The sequence below is a fragment of the Aethina tumida genome, chromosome 5, assembly GCF_024364675.1.
Source record: "Aethina tumida isolate Nest 87 chromosome 5, icAetTumi1.1, whole genome shotgun sequence".
In the NCBI taxonomy this organism is placed as follows: Eukaryota; Metazoa; Arthropoda; class Insecta; order Coleoptera; family Nitidulidae; genus Aethina; species Aethina tumida.
Genome location: NC_065439.1, coordinates 1,773,464 through 1,790,346, shown reverse-complemented (window position 1 = coordinate 1,790,346; position 16,883 = coordinate 1,773,464). Strand labels below are relative to the sequence as shown.

Genomic DNA, 16,883 nt, shown 5'->3' with positions numbered 1-16,883 from the left:
GTTTTATTTAACCCTATCCCACAAACAAGTTCAGTTGTTGCCGTACAACCTGGACATCCTTTCGATGTTCTCCGGACAACCGAACCAAACCTCCCCGATGGGTAAAGGCGAGTTCTCCGCCAGACGTATGTCTCTGGAGTTGAACCTCCAGAACTGTTCGCCGCGGAAGAAGTATGTCTCACCGCGCCACGAAACGGCCGCGTCCAACTGGGAAGGGACGCCGTTCCACCGTTCCATGCCCAAAGGATACCCCTCGTCCATGGTCTTGGTTTCCTCGTCGTAGCGCCAGAACCGGTCCTCTTTGAAGAAATAAGTCTTGTCTGCAAATCAACCACGGTATAAATTGTAAATTTAGTCATTAAATCTTACGGTTTCTGTCCCAGTTGAAGACTGCGTCGATTTTATCCAAGTAGTCGGGCAGGCCGTAGTCACTAATGGGGTGTGGCTTGTCCCCGATGAAGTTCGTACCATCGTACACCCAATACATGTTGTCTATTTATTTAATCGTGATTATTATTAAGGAAGAATTAAATGGTTGTAGTTGCTTACCGGTGAACAAAATGATCATCCCATCAGGCCGCTGATAAGCCGCATCGATCCTCTCAACCGACTTGGGCAGGGTGGGGAACATGGTCCTCAAACTGACCGGGTAGCCGTCCTCCACTCGTCGCATCCCCCTCATTCGCCACACGTACTGAAACGCACAGTTGAACCACTAATTTACAATCGTCGTACAACTTACGTCGCCCTTGAAAATGAACGCTTCGTCCCTCAGAGAGGCCACGGTGTCCAGGTACCCTTCGCAAATGTCCGGAAGCGGTTTCGGCTTGGGGGCGGTTATGGTGGGGTCGTGTTTTAAGTGGTCGTCGATGTCTTCACAGTCACCGTGATAGGTTGGGTAAACTGGGCGATTTGGAGGCGGCTGTTCTGGTCTTGTTGGTCTGTCAGAGGGCTTCTCTGGTCTCGTTGGTGTGTACGTTGGATGGTTTGGTCTGTTAGAAGGCTCTTCTGGCCTTGTTGGTGTGTACGTTGGATGATTTGTATGCCTTGGTCTGTCGGAGGGCTCCTCTGGTCTTGTTGGTGTGTAGGTTGGATGGTTTGGTCTGTTAGAAGGCTTTTCTGGTCTTGTTGGAGTGTACGTTGGTCTGTCAGAGGGCTTCTCTGGTCTCGTTGGTGTGTACGTTGGATGACTTGGATGCGTTGGCCTCTCAGAGGGTTCCTTTGGTCTCGTTGGTCTATAAGGTGGCTCTTCTGGTCTTTTTGGTCTGTACGTTGGATAATTTGGACGTGTTGGAGGTTCAGTAGGTCTTGTCCTCTCGGTTGTAACACGAGTAGTCGTGACCTCACTCCTTCCGGTTGTACGATCTTGATTTGCAAACGGATCCGTGTCATCAATCGGTTTCTTTACTAAAACGAATTTGTCTCACTCCCGACCACTTTATATTATCTCTGTGACTTACTGTAGTGTTCGTACATGGCTAAGACGTCATCGTAGCCCAAGAAGGTAGTCTGATCCTTGTCGAAACCTTGATAATATGGATACATAATTGATCCAGTATCAGGGGAATGCATCAAACCTAAGGAGTGACCCAATTCGTGCAGAGCAACCGTGAAAAAGTCAGTACCTCGTTCATTTCCTAGTCCATTGTTGACATCAGACCATTTTTCGTCGTCGTCGAAATGTATGTCTCCTCCGGTTCCTTCGTTGGGAAAGAAGGCGTGTGCCAAAATTAACCCTTCGCCATCAAACGCGAAGCTACAAGACAAGCTTAACTAATCGTCCACACTTTGATTAAAACAATCTTACGGGTCTCCATGTTGTCCACGTGCAAAGAGGACGTTAATGTCCGCATCTGGTGTGGGACTTCTTGTGAATTTCAGATGGCCGTATTGGCCCCAAATGTCCAGCGCCTTCTGGATGTTGCTCACCACCGAGTGTTCGCTCAAACGCGGCGACCAATTGGAGATGCTGCAATTAATTTGCTTGAAATGGATGCAGGTGTAGAAGTTATTAATAATTACAAATACGATATATGTCTTTTCTCCCATCTGGTCGGGGCCAGGACGAAACGCTTTTGTCTACCCTTGGAGTCCCGCAGAATGTCCGGGTTTCCGCATCTTTTCGCCGTCAACAGCTACAAAATTAACAGTTATTAAATGATGTTATTAGTGTTAATTTAATAAAACCTTCAGGGTTTCGTTGTCGAATCTTCCAGTTTGTGGTAGGTTGCCGAATTTCTGCATCTCCTTTATGGCTTCACTGATCCCGTCTTCGGTGTAAAGAGCTTCTGATTCGTCTTCATCCCCGCTTACTAAATATCCGAATTTTTTCATAAACTTCAACTAGAAATAAAGAAATATTTAATGGCAGTTTTGTTAAAGATTCATTGACATGTTCTAAGTTTAAAATATTTAAAATAATCTTTTAATCGTTATATAATAAATATAACAGAACATTTAATAGAATAGAAGATTTTAAAACTAATTACAGTGTTTAATTAATACAAAAACATTTTATGGTTGGATAGAATGTTTGGAAAAGATTTTGACGTATCAAAGACATTTTATAAGAACATTTTATTCATTAGAATATTTAAAATAATGTTTTAGTCGTTATATAATAAATATAACAGAACATTTAATAGAATACTCGATTTTAAAACTCATTTTAGTGCAATAAATTCTTTTGAAAATATAAAATAATAAAGTTCAATTAATATAAAAATATTTTATGGTTAATTAAATGTTTGGAAAAGATTTTGAAGTATCCAAGACATTTTATAAGAACATTTTATTCATTAAAATACTTAAAATAATGTTTTAGTCGTTAAATAAAAAATATAACAGAACATTTAATAGAATATTTGATTTTAAAACTAATTTCAGTGTAATAAATTATATTAAAAATGTAAAATAATGAAGTTCAATTAATACAAAAACATGTTATTGTTGGCTAGAATGTTTGGAAAAGATTTTGACGTATCAAAGACATTTTATAAGAACATTTCATTCATTAAAATACTTAAAATAATGTTTTAGTCGTTAAATAATAAATATAACAGAACATTTAATAGAATATTGGATTTTAAAACTAATTTCAGTGCAATAAATTATATTAAAAATGTAAAATAATGAAGTTCAATTAATGCAAAAACATGTTATTGTTGGCTAGAATGTTTGGAAAAGATTTTGACGTATCAAAGACGTTTTATAAGAACATTTCATTCATTAAAATATTTAAAATAATGTTTTAGTCGTTAAATAAAAAATATAACAGAACATTTAATAGAATATTTGATTTTAAAACTAATTTCAGTGTAATAAATTATATTAAAAATGTAAAATAATGAAGTTCAATTAATGCAAAAACATGTTAATGATGGCTAGAATGTTTGGAAAAGATTTTGACGTATCAAAGACATTTTATAAGAACATTTCATTCATTAAAATACTTAAAATAATGTTTTAGTCGTTAAATAATAAATATAACAGAACATTTAATAGAATATTTGATTTTAAAACTAATTTCAGTGCAATAAATTATATTAAAAATGTAAAATAATGAAGTCCAATTAATGTAAAAACATGTTATTGTTGGCTAGAATGTTTGGAAAAGATTTTGACGTATCAAAGACATTTTATAAGAACATTTCATTCATTAAAATATTTAAAATAATGTTTTAGTCGTTAAATAAAAAATATAACAGAACATTTAATAGAACATTTGATTTTAAAACTAATTTCAGTGCAATAAATTATATTAAAAATGTAAAATAATGAAGTCCTTTTAATGCAAAAACATGTTATTGTTGGCTAGAATGTTTGGAAAAGATTTTGACGTATTAAAGACAGTTTATAAGAACATTTTATTCATTAAAATATTTAAGATAATGTTTTAGTTGTTAAAAAAACAATTTTTGATGTGTCAAAGACATTTTATAAGAACATTTTATTCATTAAAATATTTAAAATAATATTTTAGTCGTTAAATAATAAATATAACAGAACATTTAATAGAATAATTAGTTTTAAAACTCATTTTAGTGCAATAAATTATTTTGACAATGTAAAATAGTAAAGTTTAATTAATAAAAAAACATTTTATGGTTGGCTAGAATGTTTGGAAAAGATTTTGAAGTATCAAAGACATTTTATAAGAACATTTTATTCATTAAAATAAAGTATTAGTCATTAAATAATAAATATAATAGAACATTTAATAGAATATTTGATTTCAAAGCTAATTTTAGTGCAATAAATTATTTTGAAAATGTAAAGTAATCAAATTCAATCAATACAAAGACATTTTATTGTTGGGAAAAGATTGTGAAGTAAGAAAGACAATTTATAAGAACATTTTATTCATTAAGAAATTTAAAATAATATTTTTAAACTGATTTTAGGGGAATAAATTGTTTAAAAACAGTTTTTTATCAATTGAATAGTTTTGTAATTATGGAAATAATAAATGTAATTCCAATAGGATTTCGTGGGTCAATTAAAATTTCGAAATAAAATGTTTCTGTATTGTTTTGTCTGTAATATATCCCAGACATTCGTTATTTCTGTGGTTTCACGATGAATAAACAAACGATGAAGCATAAGGAAGTATATTTATAAACTGGCGTTGGAGGCAGACCTAATTAATAAACAAACTACGTACACTTTCGAAGGAAGGAACCTCGGGAAATGTCTCCTTTTTCTTCAGCGCCGCACCGGACACAAGAACGATCACCAGGGCGGAAACAACCACCGGGGCCAAAATCAACTTGTCCAACACATTCATCATTCACCATCTACTTGAACCGACAACACTTGACACACTTGCAATCATTAAAATCGAAAATGAATATTTATACATTCATCCGTATTGTTTCAAAATTTTTGCCGATTAAACTTTGTCAGTGGTACTGTTAGTTCGGCACCGTACTGCGGTTTTTACGCAACGGGGAAAATCTGATTGTTTCTGAGTATAATTTGCACCGACTGAAAGATCGTGTTGGCGATGAATCATTCGGCGATTGAACTGATGCGGTGCGTAAAAGTCGTTCCCCGTATTCGGGTTGGAGCTGAAAAATTCGGTAAACAACTGCGGCCACCACATCCTTTAATTCGTTTTTAGGTCGGAAGGAAACGAGATATAACTAACGGTGTGCAACAATTACTTTCATTATTCGATGTCGGGGAGTTCCAGACGTTTGTTGTCTGGTAATTGGTCTTCATTTCATGATAAGCATAATTCAGACGTCAATACGATTTGTTGGCTTGTCCAGATCTTGACAATGGCATCAATTCAAGAAAGATTTTGATCATCACCATTTGGTGATACATTTATGCATCACCAAGAGGCCAATCATCAACTTAATGGAAGACTTAAAGCAACAAAATTGACAGAATATGCTGCAAATGATCAAGACATTCCATTTTGCTTTCGTTAACTCAAGATACTTAACGTCAAGGTCATCCTAAAACCTATTCCAATGGAGAAATTAAGTAATGTCATTAAAGTAAAATCATTCATCCATTAGAAAGAAGCTTTGTTCAATGATTTTCATTGTAAACTTCTTCAAATTAAGTGAAGATAACAAAATTGAAGTTGGAAACATATAAAAGTCAACTCAATAAAGATTTTGATCAATCATTAAGTCCATGAAAAACTAATGGCTACAAAATTGACAGAAGATACTGTTACTGAGGATTTTGATTTCATTGTAAATGAATACAGTGAAGATGAAGAACGTCAAGGTCGTCCTAAAACCTATGCCAATGAAGAAATTAAGTAGTGTCATTAAACTAAAATGATTCAACCATCAGAAAGAAGCTTTAAGCAATGACTTTGATAGAAAAGTTCTACAAATGGTTGAATTAACTGAAGATAACTAAATTGAAGCCGGAAAACATATAAAAGTCAACTCAATAGAGATTTTGATAACTTTATCATCAAGAAGCCAAGTCCATCAAGTCCATGAAAAACTTATGTCTACAAAATTGACAGAAGATTCTGTTGGTGATGAAGTTACTCTATTTTGATTTCACTGTAAATGAATGCACTGAAGATGAAGGACGTCAAGGTCGTCCTAAAACCTATGCCAATGAAGAAACTAAAATGATTCAACCATCAGAAAGAAGCTTTAAGCAATGACTTCGATAGAAAATTTCTTCAAATGGTTGAATTAAGTGAGGATAACAAAACTAAAGTTGGAAAACATATAAATATCAGCTCAAGAAAGATTTTGAAGACTGTATCACCAAGAGACTGACAATCAAGGTCATGAAAAACTTATATATTGTAATAATTCACTAGAGACACTAAGAAAATTCAAAATGTTGGATTAGATATTCTACCTCACCCATTCCATAGACTTTTCTTATATAAGTACTGATTACAAATGTCATTTTCATGGAGAAATAATTTGTGAATAATTTCTATAAAATAAATTATTTAAAAATTATTTTATTTATTATTTTTATTATTTAAATTATATGATACAATGTATTAACTCTAGAAGTATTAATTGCAAATGTCATTTTAATAGAGAAATTATTTGTGGAAGAATTCTGTGAAATAATTATGTAAAAATCTTTTATTACAGTAGTTTATTATTTAAATTACCTAATATAATATTAGATCTTTAATAATTATAAATACAAGTGTTATTCATTAATGATTTCTGTGAATTAAGGTTTTTATCATTGAAATTATCTGATATAACCTTACAAAACTCTAAAAATATTAATTGTAAAACTCATTTTAATAGAGAAATTATTTATCAGTTATTTTTGTTAAATAAATTATTTAAAAATAAATAATTTATGACAGTATTTTATCATTTAAACAGTTATCATTTTAATAGAAAAATGATTTGTGAAAGTATTTTCTGGAACAAATTATTTAAAAATATTTTATTGTATTATTATATTATTTAAATTTGTAGGTACAATGTAACAATTCTAAAAAGGGTGTTAAAATTTGCTAATATATATTATCAATTCAATTTACTAAATTGTTTCCATTTGTTACAGTGGGTTCCCCTCTTTTTGTCGTCCTAATGTATAATTTGAGGTTATGTTCCAAAATAGACTGTTTTATTTCATTAAAATTATCACAAACTCCCAAACAATAATAATTGCAGTTACCATTTCAAAGAAAAATTTGGTAAATGTGTTAAAATTGTTCAGTTAATCCAAAAACTCTTTATCTTTAAAATTAAAATAAGTTTATTTAGGTTGGCAATAAAGTAAAAAATTAGCACTTCTAAGGCTTATTTGTAATTTTAATTTTTTACTAACTTTTCCTCAGAATTGTGACTAGTTCTTTCAATATTTATAGCCATCATTAATTAACGTTAAAAAAAAACCATTTAATGGCTTCTGAATCACGATCCCACAAAACCAATAACCCCAAAACGGATAATGGGGAAATCCACTACGATCAACAAAACGTTAATTTTTTAATCAATTTCCTGTTTTGCTTAGTCTATTTATGAATATATCGACGTTGTCGTTTAGCCAAGGATGGAATATAAAATTATTCAAATCTGGGCACAGATTAAAAATTGAATTGAATAATGCATAAGTCAATAGAAACAATATTATCATTCATTTTTTATTTGGAGCTAATTGTAGATAGTTTAAAGTACAATATTACTTATAAATGATTGTATAATATTTGACGTTTTAAAGTAGTGTCTACAGATAAGATTACAGCACATCTGTTTAGTTTGTACAAATTGACACTTGTATTATCAATAAAATGTTACCAGGCACAGAATTGGGTGTAATTTTATTGTCGTTATTTATTTTAATAACGTTTAACTTAATTAATAAAACACCAAAACCAATTCTGAATGTGTACCAAAGATCAAACGGGGTGTTTTGGTTTAAAACACTATTCATGTTCATTATATTAAAATTAAGAGCCGTAAGTAACACTTTTAATTAAACGATGACGATGATGATTAACTTGAGCATTTTAGTGGAAGTCAAAGGACAACAAAATCCATCAAAAGCTGGATAAACCTCAACCTTTGTCCTACCATGAAAAGGTACAACTAAATAAATGTACTCTTATATTATTAAAACAATTTTCGACAGGCTATTGATGCGGTTTACTTCAACGGAGCAAATGCAAACGGAGATCACTTCGTGGTTGGTACTGCCAGAAGACAAAACCAAATCATCGACGGCTTCATATATTTAAAAATCAAAGTTTCCGGCCTGGGTGTCTTAGAAACACCTAAACTCCCCGACACCACGTTACACCAAGAGGAAGCTAAAGAGGAGTACGAAGCTGAAGGCATCAGATTAACTCCTCTGGAACCGTTACGCAAATGGAGCCTCAGCTACGACGGTACGATGAAAAATGGAACCAGAAACTTCGACGTTAAACTAAAAGCAACCTGGTCGTCGGATTTGCCCGTCTTCAACTTCGACTGTCACATGGATCCGTGGTCGATGGCCAAATCGATGGCGTACGAGAAGTGGAGCAGAGAGTACTTCAAAAACTTACAAGGCAACCACCAGACCCACTACGAGCAACACGGCCAACTGACTGGAACGGTCCAAATCGACGGTCAGGAGTACGAAATTAACATGGACACGGTCAGGGATCACAGCTTCGGCACGAAAAGGGAGTGGAGGAACTTCCACAGATACGGGCTGCATTTCTTTTCGGCGGAGAACGGCGATCGGTTCAGTGTCGGGATGATTTGTTTGCCCGTTTCGTTTTCGAGGTGATTTACAATCGTATCCGATGTTGAGCCGCAGAAACAATGACTGTTTTAGGTTGACCATGGGTTACGTGTACAAAAAGGAAGAGGACAAAATTTATCCGGTCACCGACTGCGACTTGCAGTTGTACCAACACGGCGAAGATGACGAGCCGCCTGTGGATTATGCCTTTTCGTTTCATGCAGGTAACAAGTTGATCTCATAATTATTACTTAAACAAACCCCCAAGAAGAATTAAATGTTGATCAAGTTCCAGAAGTGCTTCTAAAAGTCTTTAAGAAGTACCACATCTATTTTAATTTTATAGTCAATTTTTTAATCAAATACAACAACTTCAGAAAAATGATTAAGAAGTTTCTTATTTTTATAGATGTTTGTTTAAGAAGTTTCAGGACTATGTTAAATTTTGAAAAATTTTGAAAATTGGTGAAGGCGCATCTAAAATATTTTTAATTCTTCAAAAAGATTCATATGTCTTTATTTTATACAGAAAAGTTTTAAGTAATTTCAAATCTATTTAAATTTTAAACAAAAAACGTTTAAGAACTTTCCAATCTGTTTTAATTTTATATAAACTGTTTAAGTAATTTTATTTCTAAAAAATTATGATATTATTTTATAAAAAGATATTTCGTAAATGTTTAAACTTTTAAAATATAAAAACTCTATTTTAGTTGGAGAAGTTTCATAATTTCTTTTATTTTATACAGAAATGTTTAAGGAGTTCCAATTTATAAAAAATTTCATCAATTATTTCTAAATGCGTTTTATACAGAAATATTTAAGAGGTTCCAAAAGTGTTTTAATTTTATAGAAGACTGTTCAAGTCTATTTTAATTTAATACAAAGCTGTTTAAGGAGTTTAAAATCTGTTTTAATTTTACACAAAAATGTTTAAGAAGTTTCTAATCTACTTTAATATTATACAAAACTGTTTAGAGACTTCCAAATTTGTTTAATTTTATACAAACTGTTTAAGGAGTTTTATGAAAGTCTTCATTATATTACATTTTAAAAGATTTTAAATATATCGTCATAATTAATAAGTTTACTAAAATTCAATTTATAAATAAAATTATTTATAAATAAATATAAAAATAAATAAATAAAATAAATAAGAACATTAACATCCGTTTTAAAGAAAACTGTTTAGGAGTTTCAATTCTTTTTTAAGTTTATATAAAACTGTTTAAGGAGTTTTAAATTTATGTTCATTTTATTCAGAAATGTTTTAAATCTGTGTTAATTTTATATGAACATGTGAAGAAGTTTTAAATTCGTTTTAATCTTATATAAAACTGTTTAAAGGTTTTCAAATCTGTTTAATTTTATACAAGAATGTTTAAGAAATTTTAAATCTGTTCTAATTATATACAAAAACTATTTAAGGAGTTTTAAATCTGTGTTAATTTTATATAAAACTATTTAAAGGTTTTCAAATCTGTTTAATTTTATACAAGAATGTTTAAGAAATTTTAAATCTGTTTTAATTATATACAAAAACTATTTAAGGAGTTTTAAATCAGTGTTAATTTTATGTGAACATGTGGAAAAATTTTAAATTTGTGTTAATCTTATATAAAACTGTTTAAAGGTTTTCAAATCTGTTTAATTTTATACAAGAATGTTTAAGAAATTTTAAATCTGTTTTAATTATATACAAAAACTATTTAAGGAGTTTTAAATCAGTGTTAATTTTATGTGAACATGTGGAAAAATTTTAAATTTGTGTTAATCTTATATAAAACTGTTTAAAGGTTTTCAAATCTGTTTAATTTTATACAAGAATCTTTAAGGAATTTCAAATCTGTTTTAATTTTATACAAAAACAGTTTAAGAAGTTTTAAATCTGTGTTAATTTTATGTGAACATGTGAAGAAGTTTTAAATTTGTGTTAATCTTATATAAAACTATTTAAAGGTTTTCAAATCTGTTTAATTTTATACAAGAATGTTTAAATAATTTCAAATCTGTTTTAATTTTATACAAAAACTATTTAAGGAGTTTTAAATTTGTGTTAATTTTATATGAATATGTGAAGAAGTTTTAAATTCGTTTTAGTCTTATATAAAACTGTTTAAAGGTTTTCAAATCCGTTTAATTTTATACAAGAATGTTTAAGGAAATTGAAATCTGTTTTAATTTTATATAAAAACTGTTTAAGGAGTTTTAAATCTATGTTAATTTATGTGAACATGTGAAGAAGTTTTAAATTCGTTTTAATCTTATATAAAACTGTTTAAAAGTTTTCAAATCTGTTTAATTTTATACAAGAATGTTTAAGAAGTTTCAAATCTGTTTTAATTTTATACAAAAACTATTTAAGGAGTTTTAAATCTGTGTTAATTTTATGTGAACATGTGGAGAAGTTTTAAATTTGTGTTAATCTTATATAAAACTGTTTAAAGGTTTTCAAATCTGTTTAATTTTATACAAGAATCTTTAAGGAATTTCAAATCTGTTTTAATTTTATACAAAAACAGTTTAAGAAGTTTTAAATTTGTGTTAATTTTATGTGAACATGTGAAGAAGTTTTAAATTTGTTTTAATCTTATATAAAACTGTTTAAAGGTTTTCAAAACTGTTTAATATTATACAAACTGTTTTGTAAATGTCTTAATTGTATAATATAAGAGTTTTAAATGAATTTCAACTTACAGAAACATTTAAGAAGTTTCAAATCTGTTTTAATTTTATACAAAAACTGTTTAAGGAGTTTTAAATCTGTGTGAATTTTATGTAGACATGTTTAAGAAGTTTAATTTTACATAAACATTTATAAGTCTGTTTTAATTTAATAAAAATTTTATCAATTAATTATCAAGTATTAATATATTTCAGGTGGTACGAGATACACACTACAAGTCAACGTTGTAGATTCCCCATACTTTTTCATAAGCAAAGATTGGGAAAGTAAAGTGGTTGAAAGACTGTGCACGTTTAAAGTGAACGGAATTAAAGGATGGGGAGCTGCTGAATGGCAATACAGAAATATTGAAGGAAGACAAGTCAAATTGTAATTTATATCACTATAAATAAATTATTTAATAAACTATTATGCCTTTCTTTCTGAGCTATGTCACTGAGTACAAGAAATAGGTACAATTTAATACTAGTTACGTAAAATCTTTATTCGTTTACATAAGAATATATGCGTATGACAAAACAGCAAAAATATATTCATTATATAATTTACAATTGCACTATAATAATATTTATTAATTAGTTCAATTTTAATGTGACGAGATTCACAGGCATTCGTCCTTCTGGGGATCGTCTTCCGGATCGTCCTGTTCGGCCAGCAAGGGACTGCCATCCGTTATTGTACCAACGGTGTTTGTGGCCTTGTGAACTGGGAATATCGGAACGTAATTGGCACAGGGGGTGTTCGGAGCCGAACGCGACAGCCATCTCCTCGAAGACACTGAAAATTGTCTTGTAGATTAAATAAATTAATGAAATTAATTAATGCGGTACCGTTTGGTGGGTTCCTGGTTTTGTTAGTCGTCGTCCCACTCAGCGGCATGTAAAGCGTCTTCGCCCTAACCTTGTGGAAGTAGTTCTTGCTAGGCCTCACCTCCTGACCCGGCAACACGAGCGTCTTCTGCTGCGGCAAGCTCTGTATCTTGTTCAGCAGCTCCTTCATCTCCGCCGTGGGGCTGGTGGCCCGAGGCGGCGACTCCGGCGTGTCCAAGTTGGCCAGACTGCTCACGTCGGAGCCGGTCATGCTGGTGGTGACGCTGTAGTGCAACTCCTGCAGCAACGGGTTGGAGTGTATCGGGGTTTTCAAGTAGACCACGTTGCTCGGCAGGCAGACCGACAGGTTGAGGAGGTCGGAGAAGTTGTCCTCCTGACTTTCCGAGTCCGAGCTGCGCTCCTTCAGCAGCTTCTTCCTGTTCTTGTGCGCCGGCGAGCCATCACAGTTCGTTTGATTTTTGCTGCACACTAATCTATCCGTTCTGTTGCATGATTCCTCGTTTGGCACAACGGCTTTGTTGCTATTCGATGAGTTCTCGTCCCGCACTGATGCGACAATCTGCGTTGAAGGCAATTGGTGATTAGGCATGGGGTTTTCGGTTTCAGCAATCGATTGGGCACTGTTCGCTGACGTGGCGCCGCTATCTACCGACACCTCTTGCAGCTGCGAAGCTGAATGCGCCAGCGCTCTAGAGTCTGGCTGCTTTGCGCACTGCTTGTCACTCGCTAATTCGTCTAGACTACCTGTACTCGAATACGGAGGCGGAACTATTGTGTTTGCCTGCAACAAAATGCGTCACTGCTGTTGTTACCGTTGTTCTTAGCTTCGGGTACTTACTTCAATTGCTACGTTGCATATAAAACTGGAGTTTATTGAATCGTTAGTGCTCGTAGCAGATAAGGAACCTAAAAAACCAACACCATGACCATCTAACTAACACCGAAAAAGCAGCCAGACTCACGTTCACCAACAGGTCGTACTATCAGCTTCCGGAAGTACTGAACCATGAGGTAACCGGTGGAACTGTTGCTTTTCACAGCCGGCTCCGACTCGTAGCTGACCACGATGGGATAACGGTCCGGCTTGGAGGCCACCTCCGAGTAGGGGGGCGGCGCCTGATAGAAGCTGTTGCAACGGCTGTACTGCGGCGGCGCGTAGCACGACCCGTTCGAGTCCGGCTCGGAGGCCCGCTCGTCCCTGCTCGTGTCCCGGCAGCACAGGCCGCCCTGGCCGTGCTTGCGCCACAGTGAGCAGGCGCACAGGATGCCCGTCACGGTGACGGTGACCGCCAGCCAGAAGTACCAGTGGAACAGGGGGTTGAACGTGTTTGATTGTATGGAGGTGGGCCGGAACAGGCCGGGACTTGCGAGGTAGCAGCATTCTTGTCCGCAACACTCACGTGGCGGCGGACAAATGTATGGGCCCCCATCGCAACTGTTCTTTATCGTTATTTGCTGTAACGTTAATGCGTGAGCATCGAAACCGGAGTGAATCATGGGATAAGGAGATAATGTCAGGAAAACAATACTTACGGACGTCATAAATTAATGCAGGAGTTTGTTGTGTAGTTGGGAAGACTTGTCTGCATTTCACTGTCTCATTCTCCTTATCTGCAACAATGTTATGTAGCAATAAATATAAATATTTTCTTTGTTGTGTGTATTTTTACTACTATTCATTTAAAAATGTTTAATACATTTCAAAACTGGGGAATTATAAATGTAATATAGTTTAATAACTTTAGAAATTAACCAAATTTATATTTAAAATTGTTTAGGAAGTTCCACTGCTGAAATATTTGTATGTAGAACAATTAAATAAATTTTGTAACTGTTTAAATTCTATAAAATATTGTTTTGTACGTTTCAAAACTGTTTAATTGGTTATAATATACTTTGAGAACTTTTAAAACTATCCAAATTATATAATAAAATTATTTCAGAAGTTCCATTCCTGAAAATATTTGAATACAGAACAATTAAGAAAGTTTGTAACTGTTTAAATTGAATAAAGTATTGTTTAATACGTTTCAAAACTGTTTAATTGAATATAATATGGTTAGAGAACTTCTAAAACTGTCCAAATTGTATATAAATTTATTTCAGAAGTTCCACCACTGAAAATATTTGGATACAGAACAATTAAAAAAGTTTATAACTATTTAAATTGTATAGAAAATTGTTTAAGGCGTTTCAAAACTGAGGAATTTAAATATAATATAGTTTGAGAACTTCTAAATCTGTCTAAAATGTACATAAAATTATTTCAGAAGTTCCATCACTGAAAGTATTTGAATACAGAACAATTAACAAAGTTTGTAACTATTTAAATTGTATAGAAAATTGTTTAAGATGTTTCAAAACTGTGGAACTTGAATATAATATAGTTTAAAAACTTTGGAAATTAACCAATTTTTATTTAAAGTTGTTTAAGAAGTTCCTCTACTGAAAGTAGTTGTATACAGAACAATTAAAGAAGTTTTGTAACTATTTAAATTGTATAAAATATTCTTTAAAACGTTACAAAACTGTTTAATTGAATATAACATAGTTTGAAAACTTCTAAAACTATAAAATCATTTCAGAAGTTCCATCACTGAAAATATTTGAATACAGAACAATTAAGAAAGTTTGTAACTATTTAAATTGTATAGAAAATTGTTTAAGATGTTTCAAAACTGTGGAACTTGAATATAATATAGTTTAAAAACTTTGGAAATTAACCAATTTTTATTTAAAGTTGTTTAAGAAGTTCCTCTACTGAAAGTAGTTGTATACAGAATAATTAAAGAAGTTTTGTAACTGTTTAAATTGTATAAAATATTCTTTAAAACGTTTCAAAACTGTTTAATTGACTATAATATAATTTGGGAACTTCTAAAACTGTCCAAATTGTATATAAAATTATTTCAGAAGTTCCATCACTGAAAATATTTGAATACAGAACAATTAAGAAAGTTTGTAACTATATAAATTGCATAAAACATTGTTTAAGACGTTTAAGTTAGTTTAAAAACTTTGGAAATTGACTAATTTGTGTATAAATTTATTTAAGAAGTTCCACTACTGAAAATATACAGAACAAATAAAGAAGTTTTGTAACTGTTTAACTTGCAAATTGTATAACTTGGGGTTATACAATTATGTTTATCATTATTTTATGCATATAAAATTTAAATAAAAAAGGAATCTATCAAGAACACTCATCCTATTAGTCTGTACACGACAGTGATTTGTTTACTAAGGTTAAATTGAGCATTAATTACCCTTATTTTGAAGCTCACAATAGTGACCTAATTTCCGTGCCAAGAAAAATACACGCGCTCACAATTTGAGCCGCCAATTTCACTCAAAAACAACCCGAAACGCTCCGAACAAAAGGGTTGTTTTTTCAAAAAAATGTTTGTGACGAGGGTCGTCTCTCTGGACGGCCGGTAGTGGGGGAGAAATTTAAGTCGACAAAAAAAAGCACCCGAAGCGTAATCGATCAGAACGAGAGCAAACAAAGCAAACTGGCACAAAGACAAGAAAATACTCCGTTACATAACCACTGTCTCAATTAAATTAATTCACGAAAAATAAATATAATAATTTTCAGTAAATTAACAATATTAATTTAATTAGTTATTCGGAGAAATTAATAATTTATTTAGTTACAGTAAGGGTGCAATAATTTTTAAAGAAGTCGTCAATTCGTGCCCTTTTGATGGACCAGCAGCGTTTCGAAAATATGCTGCAGCACTCAGTCACCCCCCAAAAAAAAAACACCAAAGCTGAAATTAAATTTCTAAAATTTGTGGAAATAGATGCACTCACCCCCGGCGTGATTGTAGAATAATTCAAAATCGCACGCACTTCCCCTATTGATCACCGTGCCACAGATTCGGTTCAGATTGTTGTGTGTCGGGGTGGAGGCGCCATTTTACTGGGGGGTCGCGTTTTGATCACGGCGACGCATTGCAGTGGCGTCGATCCGCCTGAAACTAGGACGCTCGACCGCCGATCGGAGGCTGCACGCAGATTTCTTCTCGACGTTCAAGGACGGGGGTTGTTTACGCGGGGGTTGCACGGTTTGGACGTGTGTCAAGTTTAAAGGACATTATTGAAACAATGATGTGTCAAAGAACTATAATTATATTTATTTTTTGTTTCATTACATTAGAACATATCAATATACCTTCATTAGATCAATCGTAATACGAGTTAGACATCTGGTTCATCATTCAAAACATTTTGGATATATTAAACAAATTAATTTACCAAAATTCAGCTCCCCTTCGCAGCCTTTGATGGACCTTTAGAGTCAAGCAGTGTTGATATGGAATCTGGCATCTCAGGATAATGATGATGAGCAATCTGGCTCATCATGGACGTCCAACTCCTAAATAAAACTAACTCTCATCAACTTATTCCATATTTTAACTGTGTAAACTTTATAGCAAGTCAATGAAATCTAGCAACTGGATTTAATTGTTTTATTTTACATATAGTATATAAATAATGACCATTGTTAAGGTATTTCCAACATGAGTTCAATATTCTCTTTTGTGATGTATTATTACAATCTTTTGTGGTCTTTCAGAGCAAAGTAGAGTCAATATGGAATGTGGTAAATCAGTATGAAATTGACCACTTCCTTAGATCAATAGTAATACGAGTTGATGAGCATCTGACTC

The 16,883-nt window shown here is 32.5% G+C and overlaps 3 protein-coding genes across 3 annotated transcripts; 1 reads left to right on the top strand and 2 right to left on the bottom strand.

The window, feature by feature from the left end:
- Positions 1 to 2: 2 nt before the first annotated feature.
- On the bottom strand, positions 3 to 5,209 carry LOC109602016 (stromelysin-3). The gene is made up of 9 exons (XM_049967378.1): positions 4,664 to 5,209; positions 2,188 to 2,343; positions 2,023 to 2,135; positions 1,808 to 1,969; positions 1,461 to 1,756; positions 743 to 1,407; positions 550 to 694; positions 370 to 492; positions 3 to 320 (listed from the first exon to the last, which is right to left on the bottom strand). Exons 1-9 carry the CDS (start codon positions 4,787 to 4,789, stop codon positions 31 to 33), a joined length of 2,076 nt encoding a protein of 691 aa, XP_049823335.1. The 5' UTR covers positions 4,790 to 5,209; the 3' UTR covers positions 3 to 30.
- Positions 5,210 to 7,732: 2,523 nt separating this feature from the next.
- On the top strand, positions 7,733 to 11,785 carry LOC109602017 (uncharacterized). The gene is made up of 5 exons (XM_049967499.1): positions 7,733 to 7,921; positions 7,977 to 8,045; positions 8,095 to 8,732; positions 8,785 to 8,915; positions 11,572 to 11,785. Exons 1-5 carry the CDS (start codon positions 7,754 to 7,756, stop codon positions 11,748 to 11,750), a joined length of 1,185 nt encoding a protein of 394 aa, XP_049823456.1. The 5' UTR covers positions 7,733 to 7,753; the 3' UTR covers positions 11,751 to 11,785.
- Positions 11,786 to 11,819: 34 nt separating this feature from the next.
- On the bottom strand, positions 11,820 to 16,164 carry LOC109602020 (uncharacterized). Its single transcript, XM_020018330.2, has 6 exons — positions 16,024 to 16,164; positions 13,741 to 13,818; positions 13,170 to 13,662; positions 13,046 to 13,113; positions 12,208 to 12,988; positions 11,820 to 12,154 (listed from the first exon to the last, which is right to left on the bottom strand). The coding sequence occupies exons 2-6, from the start codon at positions 13,747 to 13,749 to the stop codon at positions 11,979 to 11,981; spliced, it is 1,527 nt and encodes a 508-aa protein (XP_019873889.1). The 5' UTR covers positions 13,750 to 13,818; positions 16,024 to 16,164; the 3' UTR covers positions 11,820 to 11,978.
- Positions 16,165 to 16,883: the final 719 nt, after the last annotated feature.

What these genes read in the sequence shown, in the direction of transcription:
- LOC109602016 (XM_049967378.1), bottom strand. Translation starts at nt 4,789, where the DNA reads ATGATGAATGTGTTGGACAAGTTGATTTTGGCCCCGGTGGTTGTTTCC. An exon ending in AGCCATGTACGAACACTACA is followed by an intron (nt 1,408 to 1,460) that starts GTAAGTCACAGA and finishes AATTCGTTTTAG; the next exon opens with TAAAGAAACCGATTGATGAC. An exon ending in CTTCAACTGGGACAGAAACC is followed by an intron (nt 321 to 369) that starts GTAAGATTTAAT and finishes GTTGATTTGCAG; the next exon opens with ACAAGACTTATTTCTTCAAA.
- LOC109602017 (XM_049967499.1), top strand. Translation starts at nt 7,754, where the DNA reads ATGTTACCAGGCACAGAATTGGGTGTAATTTTATTGTCGTTATTTATT. An exon ending in TTATATTAAAATTAAGAGCC is followed by an intron (nt 7,922 to 7,976) that starts GTAAGTAACACT and finishes TGAGCATTTTAG; the next exon opens with TGGAAGTCAAAGGACAACAA. An exon ending in TTGCCCGTTTCGTTTTCGAG is followed by an intron (nt 8,733 to 8,784) that starts GTGATTTACAAT and finishes TGACTGTTTTAG; the next exon opens with GTTGACCATGGGTTACGTGT.
- LOC109602020 (XM_020018330.2), bottom strand. An exon ending in AGTACGACCTGTTGGTGAAC is followed by an intron (nt 13,114 to 13,169) that starts GTGAGTCTGGCT and finishes TTGGTTTTTTAG; the next exon opens with GTTCCTTATCTGCTACGAGC. An exon ending in TATGCAACGTAGCAATTGAA is followed by an intron (nt 12,989 to 13,045) that starts GTAAGTACCCGA and finishes ATTTTGTTGCAG; the next exon opens with GCAAACACAATAGTTCCGCC.